This window comes from Salminus brasiliensis, chromosome 4 (genome assembly GCF_030463535.1).
Source record: "Salminus brasiliensis chromosome 4, fSalBra1.hap2, whole genome shotgun sequence".
Classification (NCBI taxonomy): Eukaryota; Metazoa; Chordata; class Actinopteri; order Characiformes; family Bryconidae; genus Salminus; species Salminus brasiliensis.
The window spans coordinates 25,753,809-25,777,909 of NC_132881.1; the positions used below are offsets into that span (position 1 = coordinate 25,753,809).

General features: G+C 43.2%; 1 protein-coding gene across 1 annotated transcript in view; it reads right to left on the minus strand.

Annotated features, from left to right (window-relative positions):
* camkmt (calmodulin-lysine N-methyltransferase) overlaps positions 1 to 24,101 on the minus strand; it is a 144,482-nt gene that overhangs the window by 18,278 nt on the left and 102,103 nt on the right. Inside the window, exons 5-8 of the mRNA XM_072677726.1 lie at positions 22,864 to 22,918; positions 19,780 to 19,843; positions 14,607 to 14,673; positions 12,897 to 12,971 (exon numbers count right to left, since the gene is read on the minus strand). Of these exons, the coding sequence (XP_072533827.1) occupies positions 12,897 to 12,971; positions 14,607 to 14,673; positions 19,780 to 19,843; positions 22,864 to 22,918 (261 nt within the window). The remainder of the gene's footprint in view (positions 1 to 12,896; positions 12,972 to 14,606; positions 14,674 to 19,779; positions 19,844 to 22,863; positions 22,919 to 24,101) is intronic.

Genomic DNA, 24,101 nt, shown 5'->3' on the forward strand with positions numbered 1-24,101 from the left:
GTGTGCGAGAGAGAGAGAGAGAGAGAGCAGGAGAGAGAGAGTGTTTGTTTATTTCATGGTCATTTCTGCTTGAGTGCTTGAGTGTAATTGAGAGTGAGCTAATCACTGTGAACGTATGTACAAATGTGTAGTTGTGTGTAGAACTATCTGTGAGCCAGACAATGTGCTGATTGTGTGTGTGTGTGTGCGTGTGTGCATGTGTGTGTATGATTGGTTGAGCATGAGCCCTATTTCTGCTGAAGATTCCAGCCTGAAAAGTCATTGAGAACAACATGAGAGGAGTGAACAGACTTTAGCATTTGTCTCATTGCACTTATTCCACTCTTTCTTTCACACACTTACTCTCTCTCTCTCACACACACACACACACACACATACACACACATACACACACACACACACACATACACAGCACTGCCAGCACCTAATGTTACACATATATCACTGACCTACCAACCTCCTCTAGGTGTCATCCATTGGAGCTTGACAGCGACCTAACATCCGCTAAACAGGTGTTTCTCAACCCTTGGGCCCACTGCCCTGCTCATTTTAGTGCTTGTCCTGCTTTAACAGAGCAGGGAAAACACCAAACACCAGGGCAGTGGGTCTCCAGGACCAGGGTTAAGAAATTACTACTGCGCTACTGTGCAACACCATACAAGATTAACTTGGTACCAGAATGATGGGAGGAGAGTAGTTTGTAGATGGAAAGGAGGGGCTCATAATCCAATGCACTCATTATCTGTCAAACATGATGGAGGCAGTGTTGTGGCATGCTCTGCATAGTCCAGCTGGATAATGTCCCAAGACATGGCATAAAGGCAACCCAAGAAAACCCAAACACATGTAAAGTGGCCCCTGACCTCAACCCTATTGAGCATGGCTTTATCTTGGTTTCTTTTAATGATGCCATAGAGCGGGATGGGCAACAGGGGGCAGAGTCTAGCACAGTTTGCAGAATTTCCTGCTCTTAGAGACCTACTAAACTTGTCAATTAACAGGTAAATTAGCAGGAAAAGCGAAAAAAAGGGCTCCAGGACTGAAATTGCCAACCCCAGCCATGGATAAACCATGTTTGGTTCCATAAACAACCATGTTAGTAGAGATAGAGATATGTGAGAATTATGCTCCATGACTTTTATTACACTCTAAAGATTACTAATAGGTACCTACATGCAAAGCAGTGCAAACTGGCTGAGTTGTCAGCTGTTAAAAGCTCCGTGGGAATAATACTGAGCAAGGTTAGAGTCCAAGCATGTCTGCTCAAAGTACATGTGAGGTTCCATCGCTTGACCAGTAGAGGTTTATGACAAATGAAGACATGAAAAGTTACTCAAAAAGAAAATGATTATGTATCTTATTCCCTAGTATGCTGGATATGTGGACAGTAAGCTGCCTCCACAAAGCTGGACAATACCAAAAATGGTGCATAAAAGTCCTCAGCTCTCACGTCCACCATGTTGGACAGACAATGTGGTATGCTTCAGATCATGAGCCTTTCATTTACTTCTCCACACTCTTCGACTTTTTAGATGTTTTCTAGCACAGTCTAATCCAGCCTTTCCGCTCTTGAGTGTTACCAGCGGTTTGCACCTTGAGGTAAATCCTTTGCATTTATGTTCATGATGGCAGCTTGACTTTAACGATAATAAATCCAGCCTCCTCGAGAGTTTTCCTGACTTGACTAGATGTTGTGAAAGGGGTTTTCTTCTCCAAGGAAATGAATGTGGTCATCTACTTTAGTTCTCCCTCACAGTCTTCTAGGCCTTTTGGTGTTGCTGAGCTCACGACTGAATTCATTCCTTTTTAAGAATGTGCCTAATAGTTGATTTGGCTACTTCCAACGTTTCTGCTCTTTCGCTGATTGGTTTGTCTTGTTTTTTTTTTTTTTCTTCAGCCTAATGATGGCCTTCTTCACCTGTACTTGCAAAAGCCTGCTAACCTCTAAAGATCAGGTTTATTTTCTGAGTATTGTATTAGGCTCAGACAGTCAAAATAGGGCAATCAGTCCTGTTGATGAAATGTTTCCACTCTCGCCTGTCCTGCAGGATGTTCGGGTCTAAGTTAGGTCGAGAAATGACCTCAGTAGCCATGTATAGTCCACTTCAGTCTAGAAACTGAGCGTGCTCCATTAACAGCCAAACTATTGACCCTTTGTTTTGGGTGGAGCAGGTCAGAGCGGACAATAGGGGGCCTGCTGAAGGGTGGGCAGGCGAAGACCAGGCCAGCCTTGACCAGGGCAACCAAGACAAAGCTCCCATCCCAGTCTTAATATGGCACTTCCTCTTTCACTTCCTTATATCTACCTGCCAGACATCTGATCCCACTCTGTACTTCTCCAAGAGCCGCTCACCTCTTTCTATGGAGGGCATTTTTGGAGTAGGCGAACACACCGCAAATTTATATGGCCAATAATCCATACTCATAGCAAAGAAATACACTATGGGCCAAAAGTATTAGGACACCTGCTCATTCATTGGTTCTTCCCAAATCAAGGGTATTAAAAAGGAGTGTATCCTGCTTTTGCTGGAGTAACTGTCTCTACTGTCCTGGGAAGGCTTTCTATCATATTTTGGAGCATTGCTGTATCAATTTGATTGCATTCAGTGACAAGAGCATTAGTGATGTTGGATGACTGCCACCTCACCTCTTTCCAACTCATCCCAAAAGTACTACATGGTGCACCATCACCAGACAGCACAGTTCCACTGCACAGTTCCACTTTATAGACCTCCAGCCCACACCTGGCATTAGGCATGGTGCCTAATTTGTGTCAGCAATGGGTGCAAATGAAAGTAGCTGAATGCATTCATTAGAAGGGGTGTCCACAAACATTTGGACATATGGTATATCTGTATACAAGTTTAAGAATAAATTACTACTACCACTATATGAACTCCTATTCGTTTATTGCTGGATTTGTTCACTACTCTAGTCAGTCTTCCTTTTTTCTTCTCACTGTTTTTCCTCCACATTAACTGTATCCAAACCCACCTGTTAGTTAGGCCTTCCCCAGTCCATGAAGCACCACTGCATGTTTTCAACCGCTTTCATTTACAACATCACTGGACAGCTCAACAGGCTGCCTGTCAATTCTGTGATGAGCTTCTAACAGATGCTTAGCATCGTGCTAACAGAGGCCTAGCATTGTGCTGAGTAATGTGGGTGAAGGAGTCCCATCCTTCTTTTTATTCCTCTATTAATCCACTTTCTATATGGAAGACTTGTTTTATTGTTTATTTTTAAGGCAAAATCACCAGAGTAGCTATGGAGATTCTGAGCACTAATAAAGTGCTCTTCACTCCCATACACTCACAGACTCAGACACACAAATTCCTCACATCTCAAAGACATCTTGTACCTCTGTACACACTAGTGGCACCCATCGTAAACGATCATAGTAATACAGGCTCTAGTTGTTGCTAACTCTTTGTAGTACTTTTTTATTCCTCTGTCATCCCATAGAACCCCACATTTCACTTCTTCTTGAATTAAGCTAGAGCTATTAACTATTGACTATCCAGAGCACATACATGCATGTCATACTGAGAGCACTCCTCTATCTAACCCTCCTTTTCATTCTGTTATCTTTTCATGGAAACCTACTGAATTGGCTACACCTTGAATTTACAGCAGTCAAACTTGGTAGAACGATTCCACAGTTGACCCAAAGTACATAACTGCATTTCATACTGATAGCACTCACCCACCTGAGCCTGCGATCCTTTCATTCATTTCTCCATCATCCCATAGAAACCCACTGATTTCAATTTATCTTCAATTTTCAAGCCACATTCAATACAGTTTATGGAAAGATAGATCTCTGACTCCAAACACACCACTGCATTTCACACCATGTAACACTTCGGCGACTCCCCTCATTCAACTCTCCTCTACTGAATGAAAACCTGCACTTTTTCACACTACTTTTGAGCTAGAAAACGCAAAGCTTCTTTCTTTCCGTGTTTTTGGAATGGACTTTGACGAGGCAGCACAAAGTTTGCTCCCAAGGATTAAATTCTAGTTTCTCTAGGTTCTACGTTCCAGTGCAGGTTTTAGATCATCAAACAAATTGTAATAGAAGTTGAGAAGAATGTATGAAAACACATGGTTTTAAAGACCTATCACTTATAAAAAAAATCCTCCTCCTAAGCCTTCAAGCATGTGTTCTGCTTTAGCATTGCAATGAAAGTTAAGTCAGGACTTCGACTTGTCTAATCCAAAACCTTTGGATCCTTTGGAGCCATTCAGAGGTGAACCCCTTGCACTACCACCACCATGTTTGACTGTTGGTACAATGTGCTTATCAGGAAATGTTGTGTTAGAGTTATTCGCAATGTCATTGGACCCATCTTTTAAAACATCATTCTATGGACTCATCAGTCCAGGCTTGGGGTCATCAAGGTGCTTTTGGAAACTGTAAAACTGTCCTTTATGATCCTCTTGGTTTGCATTGGTCTCACGTAGCATCTCTCCCACAAATACCCAGTCTCTTTCTAATAGTGCAATCATGAGCCCTAAGGTGAGTGAGGCCTGCAGTTCCTTAGATGTTTGTCTGGATTCTTTGGCGAACTCCTGGAGGAGCAGTCACTGTACTGCTCCTAAAATCTGATCGCTTTTGGGCAGATTCAGCATTGTTTTCTCCATTTTGGAGAAAATGGCTTTCAGTGTGGTTTAGCTGGAGACCTAGGGCCTCATCACACCTGGCATTAACATGTATCCACATAGTATGTGGATACACTGACCAGATTCTGCTTGTTTACGCTTGTTATTAAAATGCGTCCCCAGTGTGACTAGATTGTTTTCCTGTGTAAATAAGAACACCAACGGATGCATCATTTCTGTTTAACTTTCTGTAAACAACAGTTTCTCATCAAAACTGTTCTGATCCAGGATACTGTGAACGGTTTAGAGGAACGATGGTGGTTCTACAACGTAATAGAGCAATAGCTTGTTCTCACAGTCCTATCAGAACTATTTAAACCGGACTATTTAAACTGCAAGGGAACAAACTCTATAATACGGAATCCAATAACAGAAAACGCATTCTGTTACACTTATATTAAATGTGGACAAGCTCCATCTTTGACCACCTCTGAATGTGGTTTGATTGATCTGATCACAATCTGATCACAATGCATCTTGGGGGTGTTTTACACCAGGCTTGTGACATCACCAGGTCACCAAAAACACAGGTTAATGCCAGGTGTGAACGGGCTGCAAGACTCTTGGCTTTTTAATGGCTTTTTAACAATTTCCAGACTGATATATTTTAATACTCTCTCTTTCTCTTGTCCTTTCTGGAATTTCTTTCCATCGTGGTGTAGTTTTCTGCTTGTTGAGATCGTTTAGCATCCTTTAAGTTGATCTTTATCAAGCCTGGGTGTGTCTAGTTTCATCAATCCCAGTTATCCTATCTACAACTAGTTAATTAGGTTATAAGTAAAGAGAGGCAGAGATTTTTCCACCCAGGGCCAATTGGAATGGGAGGGCAGTAAGGCTATGTAATTGAATTTATTAAAGAGCTGCCTGAAATGCATTAAATGGAACCTTAAACATTAGATTATTTCCAATCATCATTTTTTCATGTCATTTATAAGATTATAATATGCTTCTCAAACTCTATGCCCAGCTTTCTCTGCCATTTCCATCACTATGTACAGACCTACTTCAACACATTACAAAAGAATTATACTTCTTGATGAAAGAAACACACCTAAATCTCTGTACACAGTCCGTTCTTTATTTACCCCAACAGCAAAAAAAACAAAAACATGTGGTATTCTAATAGTCTAGAATACCACAGAAGATAGGGGCCAATCACACTAACACAGAGAGACAAATTCGGAGGCCTATCCTTGCAGAAGCCTAGCACTATTAATCTGGAGGTGGACGCCCTCAGATTACGCTAAGCATAATCTGGGCAGGGTCCCTAAGGGTGGCCTACCACTCTGACCCCACTTCGACACTTAATCTGCCCTAATCCCGCCAGCTTTAACCTCATCCCTGCTATGAGACCTGAAGGGTGCAGCGGAGGAGTGGCCAGGGAAGGCATTTACTGAATTACTCCTCAGAATCATATGGTGTTGTTTAGCAGCTTATTCTAATCAGATGACTGACATTAGCCACAATTAGAGCCTAAACCTTTCCTTTCAGTGGTGGGGGTTGTGGATTTCTGCGATTTTTAAAAAATGCTATCGTTCATGGTTGCCCCACGTTGTTTTGGCGTCCGAGATTATTGTGCTCTGACTAATTCATCTGCTTGCGTGAAGCTTTCTGTGAAATGAAAGCGGATTGTGGGAAAAAAAACAAAAAAACAACAAAACAAAACAAAAGCCCCTTCTTCTGTCTGTCTGTCTGTCTATCTGCTTCTCCCTCTTCTTCTTATATATAAAACGCACACAGACACACACTTGGCCAACTAGCATCATAAAGCCAGGTCAATAAAAATGGGTGGTTATCGGAACAGAAACTACTCCCGAGTATTAGAAACAAACTGCACAGTACATTTTAGATTCCGCACTAAACACAAACATACACACGCGCACACACACACACACACACACACACACACTCACATACACAAAGGCTTTATCTTGGAGCCCACACACAGGCAGCTTAGAGGAGGCAGACATGCCAGGCACAGTGCTAGCCAGGCAGCCGCAGCAACAACAGCAAGGCCTCTGCAGGAATTCCGCATCAGCCTTACAGCACTGCCAAGATTACGCCACTGAGCCGTCTGTGTGCGTATGTGTGTGTATAAAAAGATACTCTGTTCCTGTAGTTCTCTACAAGTTAAGTCACACTAGCATTTTTTTGTGTTAAATTAAAATTGCATCCAGCAGATCAGAAAACTAATATTCTATTCAGAATTCTATATTCTATTATTTCATTATTTCTGATAATAAATTAATGTTTAAGACAGGGGAATTACTCCAGCAGTTGAGTGCTCATGTAGGACTTTAGACCTACACAACCATAACTGGCCAGACAAATGGGAACATACAGTAGAAAAATTGGATGGGGGGGGGGGGGGGGTGAATACTTACTAAATATTTAAGCAGCTTCAGCTGCAGCTCATATGCTAATATTTTGGAGGCTCAACTTAAAATGTAATTGGTAATGGGGTCCCCCTACAGTCAATGAAGTCCAGTTTGTGCTTTGAACCACCTCTCAAGAAGGACACACTTACATGCATTTTTAATATGGGATATTAAAACATTTGACACAAATATGACTCGGGTTACGAAGCCTTACGCTAATTCTCGTAAGCGTTTCCCTGCCCGCTTCTTCAAACTTACACAGTGCAGTGAGCACCGTGCCAAACCCGGAGTAGCAACAATACAATATGCTTTTCCCCCCTTTTAGATGATTTTGAAGCTGTTATTTTAAATTTTATTTTTAATTTATGATTCATAATTAAGGGCAGACTGGTACTTGGTACTTTCTGCTACAATAACAGATTAAAGGCTGTTTTAACAGCTTTGTTTGAAATGGATTTTCGTCCTGATAGATTTGCTTCTGGTTGATTAGGTTGGTTGGATAGCCCTTGAGAACCACAATTTTACAGTAGGGGCACAGATTCTTTGACTTGGCCATTGTAGTACATATACCATTTTACAGTACAGCCTCTCCTGTGCTGCTTTTGCCTTGTGCTTGGGATCACTGGCCTGCTGAATTTCAGCTTTAGCTTTAGTTTTCCAAGCAGATTGAAGCAGGTTGCCCTAAAGTATTCATACTATGTATTAATACTAATACTAAGTATTAATAGCATTTACAACATAATCACAGTTTTGAACCACCCATCCACCAATTTTAACAGGATGTCCAGATGCATGATTCTGCCAACTCCTAATACATCACTGTCAGGGTGGTATTTGTGGAGAAAGAGGCCGTGTTAAGAAGGCCAAAAGGTTCCATTTTGCTTTCTAGCAAACTTCTTTTTGATATGCTTTTTCTTCAGTAACATATTCTCCCATACAGGCCAGCTGTATGCAGAGCTCTTCATATAGTCGACTGGTGCATCTTTACTCCAGTCTCACTGAACTCTGTATATCCTAAAAAGTGATGGTTGGACTTTTCCTCTCTATTGAGGGACAACCTTGTCTAGGCGGTGCCTGGATACTATGATGCAGCTTCTGTTTCTTCATAATGATCCATCAGTTCATATCCATATCCAAATACAGCCTTTTCTTATTTTGTGTGTGTCTGTAACTCTCTCTCGCTTTCTTAGAGTGTTTTATTGGCCTTCCTATTCACAGTTTGACCAGTGGTACTTGAAATAATGGGGTCTTTTATTCAGAAAAGGAAGTTTGATAATGATGCACAGATAGAGGCTGATTGTATGCAAATGGTGTCCTTAAGTGTTTCTCAGAACTTCCCATATTTTTTGGTCACAGAGGATTTTCGTACATTAAACCCAAGATCGCTTTAAGTTCATTTATTCTAAGCATCCTTCTGATTAATCCAGATGATTAATCTGATGATTTTTGAGGGGGTTGAATGTATTTTGTAGTTGTCTGAAATGCAGTCTAAATAGCGTAAATGATTAAAATGTCCATCTCTTGTCCTCTAGTGCTAATATTATGTCCTTCTTTGAGAAAAAATCCTCAAAGTGGCAGTGGTTAGTGGAGGCAGGCTTGATGAGTGTGCTGTTACACACTCTCCCTTTCTTTCTTTCTTTCTTTCTTTACTTTATGATAAGGCTGTAACTCTCTCTCTTTCTCTCCTCCTGGCATGAGGGTCTCGGCGGTGGCTGTAGCGTTGCCGGGCCCCTGCCTGAAAGACTATAATTAATGGCAGCAGAAGTACGGCTGTTGACCTTTTCACAGGTGATCGTCGGTGCGGCGATGTTCATTAATCGCAGAGAGATCACTCTCCTGACGACAGCAATTACAGACAAGTCGGCGGCTGGAGCGACAGGGGGACAGCCACCGCCGTGTGAGTCATCTTCACTCTCACGCACACACACACACACTTGCACACAAATCAACCACATGCTGGCCCTCCACTGTTCATTTCACCTGCGTATTAGCTGCCATTTGTGTGGCATTAGAATAATAGTAGGGTGTGCAGAGTTTTTGTGCTCATCAGAGCAAGCGCAGGTATCAGTGCTCTGCCTGCTACACTCACTGCACTCAGGCGGATTCTCCAGGACACATTACGTGGTGCACAAATTGTATGGGGTTTAGGCATGTAATAAGCACTTAATAACACAGCTGAACCAGCTTGTGAAGTTTGTCCTTTAGAAAATACTATAGAGAGGTAATAAGGACACAAATATGCCATGAACTGTATCTTTTTTATGTAACTGTGACATTATGGCGAAGATAGACTGGGGGTCCATATACATCAACCTACAGGCACCATAACTAATGCCAGGCCTGGGCTAGAGGGGTATAGAGCCCTCCTGCACTGAGCTGTGGAGCAGAGGAACTGTGTTCTCTGGAATGACGGTGGTGCTCCATCCAATATGTTTGGGATGAGTTGGGGAGTTGGGCATGAGGTAGGGTGGTGATCAATCTCCAACATCCTGACCTTACTAATGCTCTTGTCACTGCATGCAATTAAATCAATCAGAGACAGCTACTCCAAAAAAGCTGGATAAATAACCAGCTGGATTTAATAACCCTGATTTCATAAGAAACAATGAATGAGCAGGCGTCCCAAACCGTTTCCAAATACAAAAGTATATAGTGTCTTAACTGTCAACTGCATCAGTGGAATAAATACAGAGTGATTCAGTGAAATAGGTCCTTTTCCCACCTCAGGAAAGAACAATGAATTTTATCCTGAAAATAAAGAGTCTGACCTAGCACCTAGTCAGTCAATTAATAATTTTAATTATTATAAAGTTTTCGCCCTTATCTATTTTGCGTGACGGGGTAGTTGTCTAACATCTGTCGAACATAAAAAATAAATGAATAAACTATATAAGAGAATGCCAGAAGAATGCCTTTTTGGTTCCTGACGGCTCTAAGAGCCAACTTCTTTCACTCCCTCTTTGTGATATAATTTAAAGCAACAGTACATGATTTATAGACAAATTAAGTTAGGCTACACAGCAGAAAGAAGTGGCTCAAATCTGATCAGATTTTCCGTTCTGATTTGGGCCACTTTTATATGTGGTATTAAAATCCAATGCGACTCATTCATGCCACATTCATTCAACTTTTATCTCAGTCCAAATCAACATTTCTCATAAATGCCTGCTGAGGAGAAGGAAAATGGATGACAGCACAATAATCAGACGAAGAATATAATAATGAAAATTCAGAATTTGCAGCCGGCCTCCACCGCATAGTAACATGACCGTTCCTGTAGAAAAAAAGAGCAAGCCATGTGCAGCATTGCTCTATTATGTATGTGTGTCAGTTTAGGAGTGTGAACTGTATGAACAGCCTAAGAAGAATCAACTTTGGCGAAACAGTTGGATTTGGGCCACTTTACCTGCGGTGTGCAAGTAACCTTTGTGAGACAGGGTGGCAAGTCAAACTGAGGGACGCACACTAATCAAATTTGACATTTTTGTTGGGTGGAGGACACACACTCAGAATGTGAATTAAGCCTACAGGCTATTTACAATAATATAGGAATATGGAGTTGTAACAGGTGCAATGTGGAGAGCAACATGTGCAACATGTGCCAAATATGTGAGTAACTGTACTGGAATTCTGCACCAGTGCAAAATACTCAGACACTGCACAGTTACATGTTCCCAGACTGCAGTTCAGTTAGATATTGTAATCCACTGTACATACTCAACAGAATGATTTAATTAACATACCTTTAAATGAATTTTGCATTACAGGCCTGAGGCGCACTTCTGAAATGTTTGTTTTAATTTCAGACCTTGATAATCAAACATGAAGATTTATCATCAGATTCATATCATAAGAAAATATCTCTAATTTACTAAATGAGAAAGTGAGGAGAAATAATTCATATATTTGATATTAAAGGCTAAAATGTGCCTTTTTAAACAACTATATATATGTTTTATCTTGATTCAAGATTTCTGTTAAAAGTATAGGTCCTTGAGGATCTTTTAGGGGTTCTTCAATTTGAAAATGTGCAGGAATCTCTTAAGGTGCTTTGAGGAACCATTAATGAACCTTTTTCTTCTAAAAAAAACTTTTCTTGAAGGTTCCTCAAAGCAACTCAAGAGGTTCCTCCAGAGCTTAAAATTGAAGAATCTCCAATTCATCAACTTTTTTATTGGCAGTTTTTTTTTACTGCCACTCAATGGCTTTTAAACAGAGGATGCAATTTCAAACTAATCTAACCAGCTAATGTCCCTGAGAGTAATATAACGTTAGTTGTGTTACATAATTAGCAAAAATCCAGTTTGAACCTGCAGACCATTTTACCTCTACATGAGGGAGCACCCAGCATAAGGAGAGAGGTGAAAGAAAAAAAAAAAAAAAAGAAAGAAATCGGCCGTGCGATCTATGTTAAGAAGTGGACTAATTGAAATGTTTGTGTTCTTCTCTCTCCCTCTCTCGGTCTCTCTCTCTCTCTGCTCCTCACATGGGCATAATTATTTGCAATTTGCCTAAGACATCCATTTGCTGGGACGCCGAGCATGAAAAAATAGGCAATTTGAGGAAAAATGGAAATGCCTGGCGGAGTAAGCCGAGGGGAAGTAACGTGGTGCCAGCCTGGGGCTGACGGCTGCCATCTGATGAGCGTTGTGCGTGTGGGGGATATTAGCACACCGTCACCAGGCCAACGAGCCATGCACCATTATTGAGGGTGTGGACATATTGTGGCTGGAAAAGCTGCTAAAGGCTGAGACATGATATTTGTCTCCTAGTGATGAGAGCAGGGTCGGCACTGAGAGGCTTGCTACCTGTGGACGTTTGTAAGCGAGAGCAGGTTTGTGTGTGCAATGCAACTGGGAATTCTTTTGTGGCGTAAATGAGATAGCAGGAGGTGAGATCTTTGCATGCTTAGTGTGGTTAACCTCTTAAACTGGTATGCAGGCCTATGCATCCATTCTGCACTGTCTTAGCTGCATACCTTACCTACACAGCAGTTCAACAGCAGGTATCATGACATTATCTAGAGTGGCTGTTGTTCTGTACTTTGTGTCAAACTTTCAAGATGAGTGGACCAATAGAAATGCTCTAATATAACTTTTTTACATTGACTTCAATTGAAAGTTAAGATTTTTTTTCCTTCTGTGACAATTTACACAGCATATCCATTGTACTTAGCAAGCAAGTACCAAGTAGTAAGCATAAAGAGTTCATAAACTGACAATACGTCTATGGTATAACACCTTGTACCACAAAAACATGCTAAATAGCCTGGTCAAAGCAAGAAATACTAAAGGAGTCTCAGCTCATTGACGGTCATTAAAAGTAGGTACTAAGGAAATCAAAGTAAGCCTTGATTGTCCTGACCATCCACTGTCAGCATCAAAGTCATAGGATGCCTGTTTACTTAACTAATCTTATGCCTTACTATTTAGTAATGACTATGAATGACTACTAATTATATTATGAAACTAATGTGTAGGTTGAGGGAATATGAGAGTTAATAACTGAAATATGAACCCACATGCAGAACGTTCTGGGTTTGGGCTTTTTAATGGAAGTCAGTGTAAAAATAATTTATTTCAAATCAATTAGGAGCATTTGTATTGGTCCATTCATCATGAAATTTGGACACAATGCCAAGAACAACTGCCAGATTCATAATCATTTAAAAAGTAAAAATGTCAAAAATGTAGATAGACTGTGACCATGTCTCATACCTACCCTATAGCGATACATATATCTATTATGTACCTTCTATAAACCAGCCTAATAAGCATTTGAGAAATAATGGGTTAAGATGGTCAAGAGGAAGGCAAAAACTGCCCAGTCTGGGTCAGGTGACGAGTCACTTACCAGTCAGCACACATGACCACGTCAAAGCGGCCCTCCAGAGCAGACACGTCCACCTCACTGTCCCATCTGACCACCCTAAGGAAGAAAAACAGGCTTGGATTATGACAGACTAGTCAGGACAGACTATTTCGTCCCTCTAGCTCAAGAGTCTCCAGTTCTGGTCTGTAAGGCCAGAGTTTTCTGCTTCACCTCCTAAACCTGGTGGCTAACTATTGAGCTGAACCAGGTGCATTTGAACTGGCAAACCATTGAACTGTGCTAGACTAAGCCCCTCAAGGACTGGAACTGCTGCAAGGCCAATGTTCCAACCCCAGCCATTGTGGACTGTCCACAACCAAGTAGAGGCAGTTACAACACTTGGTGTTTTATTCTCTCTCTGTCTCTCTCCCACTCTCGCTCTCTCTCTCCTCTTCACGCCACCTATCTCCTCCTTAAGTGCCTGGGCCGATTTTCAGGCTGGCAAATCTGATTATTAATTAGCCATTATTAACAGTCAGTAAACAAAAATTATGTCTTGTGGAAATACAATCTCCTCTCTCAGCGGGGGGCCACGCCGCTTATTCACTGAGTTGAGAAAGAGAACCCCCCCAATACACACACACACACACACACAGGCAGACACACACACGCCACCCCTCCCTCGTCCAATCACGCACGACCTTCACCCCACTCAAAGCGCGTGCTCTGACAGGAAGCCTAATCTCTAAAGAAAACAATCAAAGTAATGCAGGCTAATTATACGTTTACTCTTGCACTTCATCAGCCCAGGGTAAATACAGAGGGAGGAGGGAGGTGTGCAGAGAGTGTGTGTGTGTGTGTGTGTGAGAGAGAGAGAGAGAGAGAGAGAGAGAGAGAGAAAGAAAGAGAGAGAGAGAAAGAGAGAGAGAGAGAAAGAAAGAGAGAGAGAGAAAGAGAGAGAGAGAGAGAGAGAGAGAGAAAGAGAGACCGACAGAAAGTGGTTAGATCACTGAACACCAAAATTACTTTAGGTGATAATGCATTTGAACATTTGAATGGCGGTGCACAGATTGTGAGTGGTGTTGTGGGAAAGGCTGGAAATGTGTGTGTGTGTTTTTATGATGGAGGCCTCAATCATGGAAAGAGGCTCATCACCCTGTAGGATTGGACTAGGGTGATTCTAGCTCTCAATCATGGATGCTGATACCTAGTTACAGAGGCAACTAGGCTCAGGAGGTTACTTGAAGTCATGTGACCCCATTCACCAGCACGAGGCATGGTCCTGAATATTGATATGCAAAACACATCCCACCAAGCATCTGTTTCCTTCACATGGTGAGGCAAAATCTGACAGTATGTGGATCCACCTAATGGATATATAAAAATAATCAAAACTACAGCACACAATTTAGGGTTGCTGTAGAGTGGTGGGTGACCCTGTGATCCCCGGGCGGCCGATTGGTGTCTGATTCCTCAGCTGGGAAAGCACAATATGTAATATCCGTGAGCTTTTAAGACTTTCAATGCTACATTAAAACCCCATGATTTTCAGCTGTGTGATGAATTCTTGCTCATTTTTATGGATGACAGTAAGTCGCACAGTATACCTGAGTATCTCTGATATATTTTTGGGCAAACTATTGCTTATTCATTTAAGAATGCTGCTTAATGAATGCAGCAGATGATACTGATGATAGTGTGAGAAGTGAGGTCACCAGAAGGCCTGCTGATTTCCATCAATATGAAGCTCACCTGCTGGACACATCGGTAGAGCCAAAGAGCCCGGCTCGTCTGTTCTTCTCAATTACACCACGTACATCTGAGACGGAGGTCAAGGCAAATGCTGTCTTCCATACATGCTGAGGCCCTCTTTAGCTATTAGGACTAGTTGTACAATGTTTTCATCATGAGCACCATCAGCCAGGACTAGGTTCTAGTCAGTGATGAGTAAGAATCCTTGATCTGCTTTCATTAATTCTGCCTTGATCTGACACAGGCAGAGCTGACTAGCCTATGGATCCAAATGGTGACCAGATCAAATCAAATTTAAGAAAAGGACGTTTTAAATGTTTGGAAACAGCTGGACATCCAACAGCCTGACCAATACACTGCCTTACTGAGCTCCAAATGAACCCTTATTTCTTTATAAACCGACCAGAACACAAAGAAACATTTACCCCGTCACTCCTCAGCAGGTCATTTGTTCATCATGTATGATGTCAAGCCATGCGTAACCTACATACCTCCCTCCTTCCATCACTCTCCATCCCTCCTACCACTCTCGCATCCTCGGATTACCAGCGAGAGCAAAACCAACTCATGCAAAGCTTCCCCATAGACAATCAATAAATAGGCTTTTAACCTGTAGCCACTGCTCCCAATGAGCCTCCACCCAGCGCGCTCAACAGCAGGATTGATGGCAGCCCGGCTATTAATAGACTGGACCTCCGTTTTAAACTAATTCAATTAGGATTTCGTCCGCTTCTGCTCCTGTCTGCTCCCTCTCTACACCAAACGGCCGCAGCAAATCCAATCTATAGCACGGGCATGCGGCTCGGAGGCTCAGAGTCGCGCTGATGGAGGACAGCAGGGCAAGAGAGGCTGGGGAAGTGTGTCACACGGGTGCGATCAGCCGCTAAGGAGATAGAGCAGAGCTTAGAGTGTAATCTCATCAGGAGAAGCCCACTGGGGGAGAGGTCAGACATGCTGTGTATCGCATCGCCATCCACACACACATACACACATAAACACACGTACACACTGTCCAAGCTTCAAGCTTCACACCAGGATGTGATAATTGTGTGAAATTTCATGACTTGACCTTGCAAACCTTCTCCACAGAGAGAAGATACCTGTAGGGGTCAGTTGGGTTGGAAGTTTTGGGATTAAGTATTTAAACTTTTATGAAGGAGTGCATCTCTGCATCGACTGTAACTGTCAAAGTCAACAACAGTCTTTTTTGTCTCTTGCCAGACATGAAGGACTGGAAAAATGACAAAATACTGTAACACACACTTCCTCTTGCTGCAAAATATACCATGTTCAACATACTCCATATCCCAATCTAAAGACACCTACCAGTGCTATCTGTACTTAGGCCCCAATTACAGCCTGATAGCTTGAGAAAAGCCTGATAGTGAAGCAGATAGAAAAGCCTGAAAACAGTAGTGATGGTGAAACTGTATTAAACAACTGGAAAACAGTAAGGATTTTACTCTGCTGGGCCTCTACTGCAACAAGAAACACTGTATTTACATTTAACTCGCTGGTTCTTGCCCCCATGGGGTTGCAAATATTTGCCATTTCCCCGACCAAACTGAAAAGGCTGGCAACCTTTGGACAGATGCATGTACAATGACAGAGGAAGCAGAATGGTAGGTTTGATGACCCAATGATTGCTGGATCGAATCAGGTCATGCTGCTTCGCCATCAGCAGCCAGAGTCCAGGGGAGCGCAATTGGCCTTGCTCTCCCCCCCAGATGGGTAGATGGCTGGCTGTCTCTGCCTTCCTCAGCGTGTTGGTTGCTCTGTGGCGACGGCATCGGCGGCAGTTTGGAAATAGGTGGTGTCCGGTTTCACGTGTCGGAGGAGGATGCATGGGTCAGTCCTCACCCTCACAGTGTCAGAATCATTACATGTGATAGGAGAGAGCACTAACGAGTGGGTTGGGTAATTGGCGGAAAAATAAACGGTCTTAAATGATCTTAAAATACTCTTTTTACAATGTCAGTAAGACACACACACACACACAGCAAGATTTGTGGCAGCTTGTTACAACCTGAGAGACTACCAGTGAGGCAAATCATAAGTCATTACTGATTATTACTTATGGTCCAGTTTCCTCAGTTATTACTGTTTACCCTTTCTTTCTTCATTATGAATAATCCTGTTAATCTTCCATTTAATTCAATTCCTAGTGACAGAGAGAGAGAGAGAGAGAGAGAGAGAGAGAGAGAGAAGAAGGCAACGTGGCAACATGTCACTGCCTAACAGACAGTGAGGACCACCCCACTTCAAACCCCGGCCCCCATTAAACCCCATCCACGACCAAAAAACGACAACCTTTACCCCACCCACTACCCATAAAACCACTGTAATTAAGAATGTAAATATAAACTGTGGGTTTATTATTATTTTCAACTATTTGATATGTTGTTTTTTTATTAATGTAATGGATCCAAAAATTTTAATTAGGACAACCTATGAAAAACTCCTGGTGCTATGGTGTAGCTTGGCCTTTCAGTGAGGGTGATCTGAAATGTAGGGTTTCTCATAAATGTGCTAGTCGCCACAGTTTAATCTCTACAGTAACACCCCCCACATATGCACACACACACACACACATACACACACACACACACACACACACACACACACACACACAAGCACAGTACCTGCTCTGCGACAATTACAATGCCATTTTGTGTTAAACACAGGGTGAGTTATTCAGCTCATGGGATATATATCCAAGGTTCACAAGCCAGCCTACACAGACACGCCTCTGAATATAAAATCTTACAGTTAAACTGTGGCCAAGGCTTGTTCACAGGCAGCAAGAAAAAAAAACACAGCTTTGTGCACACTGTATGAATGAGCGTCATTTAGAGATAACTATAAAGAGTGATTAGGCTACTAGTGTAGTGTCTGCACCTTCCTGAGACCTATTAGCATCACCTATAGCCCTTCTGATTAAGTCTTTACACACAGACAGTTCTGAAGGTGATATGGGGGTGCTGTGGCTATCCAAGGGGCAGCTACAGCACCCCCCGACCGCTTTCTGGTGCCACCCATGCCCTACATCTATTACTTCCGTTACTAAAATTAGAATCAGGTGCAGCACATCAACTTCAGATGTTTAGAACACTGTCAAATAGAGCATTTTGGAGGAGCCTGTCCTATTTAAACCTCAGACATTTAGCACGGTTTGCTCTTGACTGCAAAATCCAAATAGCTCTCAGAGGCCTTCAGAAAGAAGGCTGCAGATGCATATCAGTCTGAGAAGCCACAGAGATCCACAAGTGAAACAATGACTAACATGGCCAGATTAGGTCATCCTAGGAGGCTCGGTGCAAGAGAAGGCCGCAAGATGTGTAATAAAGTTTCCATCAATCTCAAAATATCATCATTGGAGCTACACGTAGCTCTTGCTACAGACTAAACTGTAGTGTAAAGGGTTAAGGGACCTTTTCTTATTGGCAAGAAAAATTAGTCAGACTTCATGGAGCATCTCCCATGATCTTCATCATGCAGCTGAAGCAGCTCCATATCATAACCCTGTACAGGAGAGGTTGGGCACAGTGTGGAGTAATCATCTCACAAGCCCATTGTGGTCTAATAGAACTGTTCTGAACTCCTTTCCTCCCCTGGATTTCTTCCTTTTGAAAAACCTATACAGTGTACATACAGGAATGTTATTTTTATTCTCCGGGGACAAGCGGCCTTGTTCTGGCTCCAATCACATCATCAGATCTATCAGTGCTCTATTATGGCAGAAACATCTCTCGCACAAAGCGCCGCCAATTAATGCTCTATCAACCCACCGGCAGCCTTTTCACTCTCTATAAGAGGAAATGGCTTCGGCACGGACTCTGACTGTTGCGAGCGTGTCCTCTCTGATTATCCGTTCTCGGCACCCTTCCCCTCCATTTGCACTCCTTTCTTTTAAACAAATCTCTCCTCTCAATGGAGAATTGTGTGCGTTTTTGTGTCACCGCCATTGTTCGGCGGGTGCTGAGATTCAATAAAGGCCCATTGTCGTCTCAGCGGCGGCTGTTGTGCTAACGAACACGGGCGCTGTAATTTCACCGTATTTGCCGTCATCTCTGTTGCTGCTGTTTTTTCCGGCTTTTGTGCGTGCCGGGCGGTTTGAGCTGTCGGGAGATGGGTGCACTCCAGTGGGAGGAGGAGAAGGAGAAGAAGATGAAGAGAAGAGAAAGAGGAGGAGGAGAAGAAGAAGAAGACAAGAAAGTGGCAAGGTTGTCTATTACTGGAGAGAGTTCATGCAGAAAAGATGAAAGAAATGGAGAAATGAGAGAAGGAGAGAAAGAGCAAAAGATGGGAAAAGTGTGAGAAATAGCAACAAAAAAAAAAAGATGGAGAAAATGAGAGATAAGGGAAAAGAAAATGAGAGAACGAATGAGAAGGAACGTTGGAGAAAAGGAGAGGAAAAGAGTGAAAAGAAGAGATGAAGGAAACGAGAGGAAAGAGAAAGATTAGGGAAATGAGAGAATGAGAAAATAGATGGAGAAAAAGAAAGGGAAATATAGAAAAACTGGAAAAATGGTGAGAAAAAGGGAGACGGTGAGAAAGAAGGAGAGAAAGAGAGAAAGAGAGAAAATATGGAATAAACAAGAGAGCAAGACAGTGAGAGAAGAAAAGAGAGAAAGAGAGAGATGGAGAGAGAGAGAGAGAGTGATGGAGATTGAGAGTGTGAGAAAGAGAGAGATGGAGAGAGAGAGAGAGAGAGCGACAGAAAGATGGAGACGGAGAGAGAGATGAAGAAAGAGATATGGGGAGAGAGAGAGAGAGATGGACGAGATGGGACAAGTATGTATTATACACATTAAATTTGGGTGTCATCTGGATGGACTGCCTTATGCTTAAAGGTATGTGTGTGCAGAGAATGTGCCTGTGGAAACCTATATGTCAGTTTGTGTGTGTGTGCATGCATGTTAATAATGAGTGAACGCTCCTGTTTAGAGGAGTGAAATGAGAAACCCATTCAAATGAGTTTGAAGTGTGTGGAGTGTGTGGAGTGTGTGGAGTGTGATGGCAGCCACACACACTTAAACACAAACCGCTGGAGAACAGTGCTCCTGTCTTATTTTGGTAAAAAACTGGTGCATGATATCAGAAAATTGAAACAAACACACACACACATACACACACACACAGACACAGCAGTTGTTAGATATGAGGAGGATACTCTGGATGGCCTTCTCATTCCCATCAGATAGCAGCACTTCCTTCACATCAGCACAAACCGCAATCTGCAAGAAAAGAGAAAAGAGAGAGAGAAATGAAAACACACACACACACACACACACACACACACACACACACACACACACACACACACACACACACTCAAAAACACCAAAACAAAACAACCCCCTTATAGGCAAACACACACACCTCTCGGAATTTTAAAACCCCACTCCATACAGACCACCTTCCCTCTCGCTCTGTCCCTCTTTCTTTCTGTCCGTCTGTCTCCCACCCGCCTTCTTTCTCTCTCTCCCTCTCCGTCTCTTATCCCTCCCCTTCTGTCTCTCGGACCGTTTTTTCATTTTACGTCTGCATTATTTTAATCATTCAATCAAATCAGTCAATACTTTTATCATTCCCGGTGGCTGGGAGCCCTCTATCTTGCTATCACTCTGTTGGGTAATTGCATTGTGACAGGGGATGATGGCGAGCGCCGAGCCTTTCATTTGCGGCGCAGCGTTTATCAGGCGGGGCCATCGCGCTCCGCTGTCACTCCGCACTCGGCTCGCCAGGCCTGCCTGATGCCCTTCATATAACTTTGTACGGCGCTGCCTCTGCTTTTTTTTCCCCCCTCAGTGCTCACACTCTTTCCCTGCCTTTTGTCACCGTGTTTTTTCTCCTTTCTTTCTTTCGCACCGGCTTTTTTTATTCGAGTGGTCGTCTTTATCGGAGGGGCGTGTGTCGCCGTTGTTTTGAAGAGGGAGTGTGGGCAGAGGTGGGCTCAGGAGGAGTGGGTGTGTGTATGTGTGTGTGTGTCTAGGATAGGATTTTTTTTTTTTTTTTTTAAACACAAAGGGGAAGTGGTGTGTCAAAACACATCTATGTACTGCATTTGGTGGACTGGTCTTGCATATCCTCGCTGTCAAGCAAAAACCTAGCTCTCCAAAATTACAGGAGAGGGACAAATCCTTTGGAACTTTCAATGGAAGTCAATGTAAACCATTTTTAGTCATTTTGGAGCATTTCAATTGGTCAGGAGATCCTGACACAATATAAAGAACGGCCAGATTCACATTATGGCAAAAATAAAGTAAAAAAAAAAACGAATGAAAATACAAGGTTTTTGCATGACAGCAACGATAAGCCTTATTGTACACTTCACAAAAAGACAGTGTATTCCCAGGTAAGTTACAGGACTGAGGAATAACAGCCTGGGCTTGCCATAGGGTACGGAGTTGGACTGGGAGTCGATTCCAAAAAGAGTTGATTCTTCAATTCCAGTTTCCAATTGGGAATCAAGAGTCGACTCCAAAGTTGGGGACTCTTTTTCACACAAACGCTTTCTAGCCGCTCAAAGGAGAATCAGGTGCAGTGCAGCTAGACTCAGTCCAGCTAAGTCAATGTTAAGTCAATTGTTAAGGCCCTCCTTGTTCCTTCCCATCACTCAGCAAGCATGTTTTGCTGTTCACTGGCGTTAGTTGCATTAGCCGCAGTTCGAAAGGATGCAGTTGGCTGGTTTCACAGGTCTCAGAAGATACATGCGTTAGCCTTCATCCTCCCATCATAGGTAGCATCGTGTAAGGGGGAAAAAGTCCAAGCCAGTGGGTGGAAATTGGAAATTTCTCCCCCCTAAAAAAAAGTTCAACAGAAAATGAAGTGTAATTTTCCTGAATTGCCATGCGTTGGTGTCTGTCACCACATTGTCCTCGTTGTATTCAATGACAAGGGTTGTATTTTCAACAGCAGAGGTCTGCTCAGTCACTTCTACCTGGTTCCATGAATTGAGGGTGGCCACTGACATAAGTGTGAAATAGATAGGTGGAATGTGAAAGGGAGTGAGAGGGATAAAAGAGAGTGGTGGTAAATAGAGAAATACTGCATCCATCTGTTTCCCCAGTAATTTAGTTCTGCCTCTCTCTCTCTCTCGCCCTTAGGATTGGTACCAGGTCAAGGGAGCCTGCAACAGCAGCTGGCCACATGGCTCCAGACCTGAGGGCATCAAAGCAGTCACCCAAGAGGAACACGAGTGGTGCTGCCAATACCACATACCTACAGGGTATAGAAGAGAGGATAGTAGAGGAAAGGAGAGGAGAGGGTATGATAGGATAGGACAGTAGGGTGAGATAGGAAAGATGAGGATAGTTAAAAGGAGGAGAGGACTGATGAAAGTTGGATTGGATGGGGTGGGATAGAAGAGGGGAAAAAGGAAAGGAGAGGAGAGTTGGATAGGATAGAAAGGCAAGGACAGGAGAGGATTTGAGGGCGTAGGAAGGGAATGCATAGAAGGAGAGAGTAGGGTAGGATAGGAAAGGAAAGGATAGTTAAAAAGGAGGTGATAGGATAGGACAGGAGAGGATTGGAGGGCATAGGACAGGACAGGAGGGGGTAGAAAAGGATAGCATTGGAGAGGATAAGGTAGGGTAGCATAGAACAGAGGAAAGGAGCAAGAAATGGGATAAAAGGCATACAACCAAAGACAAGGGAATAGAAGAGGACAGGATTCTTTCAGGGTCCCTTTTTTTTGTAGGGGCCCACTGGGGTCAAGGGACTGCATACATGGCCAGGAATGAAGACATGGGAAATAAGTGAAGAATGAGAAGGAAGCAGGGTGGAGGGATTTAGGGGGGGGTGGAGATTTTGCAGAGGTTTTGCACAGGAGCTGTGCAATGTCACAACACAGGGGTATTGAGTGGAGGAGATAAAGGCAGGCAGGTCTTATGAAGACGTAGCAGAAGATCGATCAGCTCTACAGCTTGTTCATCTGGAGGAGAGTCCATACACCACCACTCATGACAACACACCAGCCTTCAGGATGTGCATGTGCATGTTTGGGCGTGTGTGTGTGTGTGTGTGTGTGTGAGCATGCCTACATGCATATGCATGTGCATATGCTTGTGTGTGCGAATGCTCATGTGGAGCCAGTCCATCGGTCCACAGCCTGCTGGAGCGGAAATGCTTGCGTATTAGAACTCATTTCATGTTGCTTACAATATGCCTGTGTTTGGGTATCCATGCTGAAATTGCCCATTTGCCTGTGATTATGTTGTGTGTGTGTGTATGCATGAGCACATCTTTGACTTACCATGAGCCCAGCAAGACATGTCATCCCTCCACCCAACTCACATACAGAGGAACCCCTGGAAGAGAGAGAGAGAGAGACACACACACACACAGAGAGACAGAAAGACAAAGAGAGAGAGAGAGAGAGAGAGAGAGAACTGCATGAATGTCGAGCTTGTACAATAACTCTAATTAACTGTGCATACCTTGTCTCTGTAGGGGATGTACCATTGATTGGAACGCAATTCCACTAGGCTCATTGATTCCAACCCTGCTCTCTCTTTCTCTCGCTCGTTCGCTCTTGGAAGGAAGTGACATTGTCCTTTTTTTCTGCTGCGAAAGGTGGATTTGTGGTGTAGCGGGAAGATTAACTTAATTAGAGTTATAGGGATCCCCCACAGTGCTGTTTGCTGTGCGTATAGAGGGCAGGCCTATGGGCTTGCCTTGCCGTGCACAGAAAATTACTCACAAACACAGGCTAACTGCACAGGCTAGGCCCCCGGGGTATGCCATTTCTTAAAGCAACATTATGTAGTTTTTTTACAAGAAAAGCAGCTTCACTGCTCCACTTACCTGTAATAGGGAGAACAGTGCCTCTATCATTTTTGGCATACGGTTTCTGCTCTATGTAAAGTGGGCAGGACAACGTTTGCGGGAACTACGTGACCCTGCGTAACCGTACTGCTTGTCATATTCATCTGAAATCCTGTAATATTACTCTCCCACGTCATTCCACACACTTTGGGTCTGTATCTCTCAGCCTGTCCAGAAAGGCACATACTTTAGAGGTGTCCGAAAGCACGAGTTACACTTCTCGACTGTAGGGGGAGCCCAGGAGCAAGAAAACCAATCCTAGATACTATCCGTAATGCCGCTGCCTTAACATCAATTAGGCAAAGTGTATTCCGGTCTGTATATAGGATCTGTCGTTTTTAGAGCTTCCCGCACATACACAGACGAGGAGTGTCACTGCTAACTTTGTCGCCCACTGGAATCCGACAGCGCGGGCGCTGTGTGTATTAAAGTGTGTAACGTATAAGCTTCCAGAGAGGCAGACTCTGAAAGGAGGATGAAGGGCCGATTGTTGCAAGGAGTGCAATTAAAAATTAATGTGCACAAAGCTGTTAGCATGAGCTTCAGCAGGGACAAAGGCCCAGTGACAGGTAGCTATTTGGCTGTACAGTGGGCTAGTATAGAGGGAGAGATAGGCAGAAACTGCCGGGCTCGAGTGGAACGATGGGAGCTTGCTGTAAATTGGCT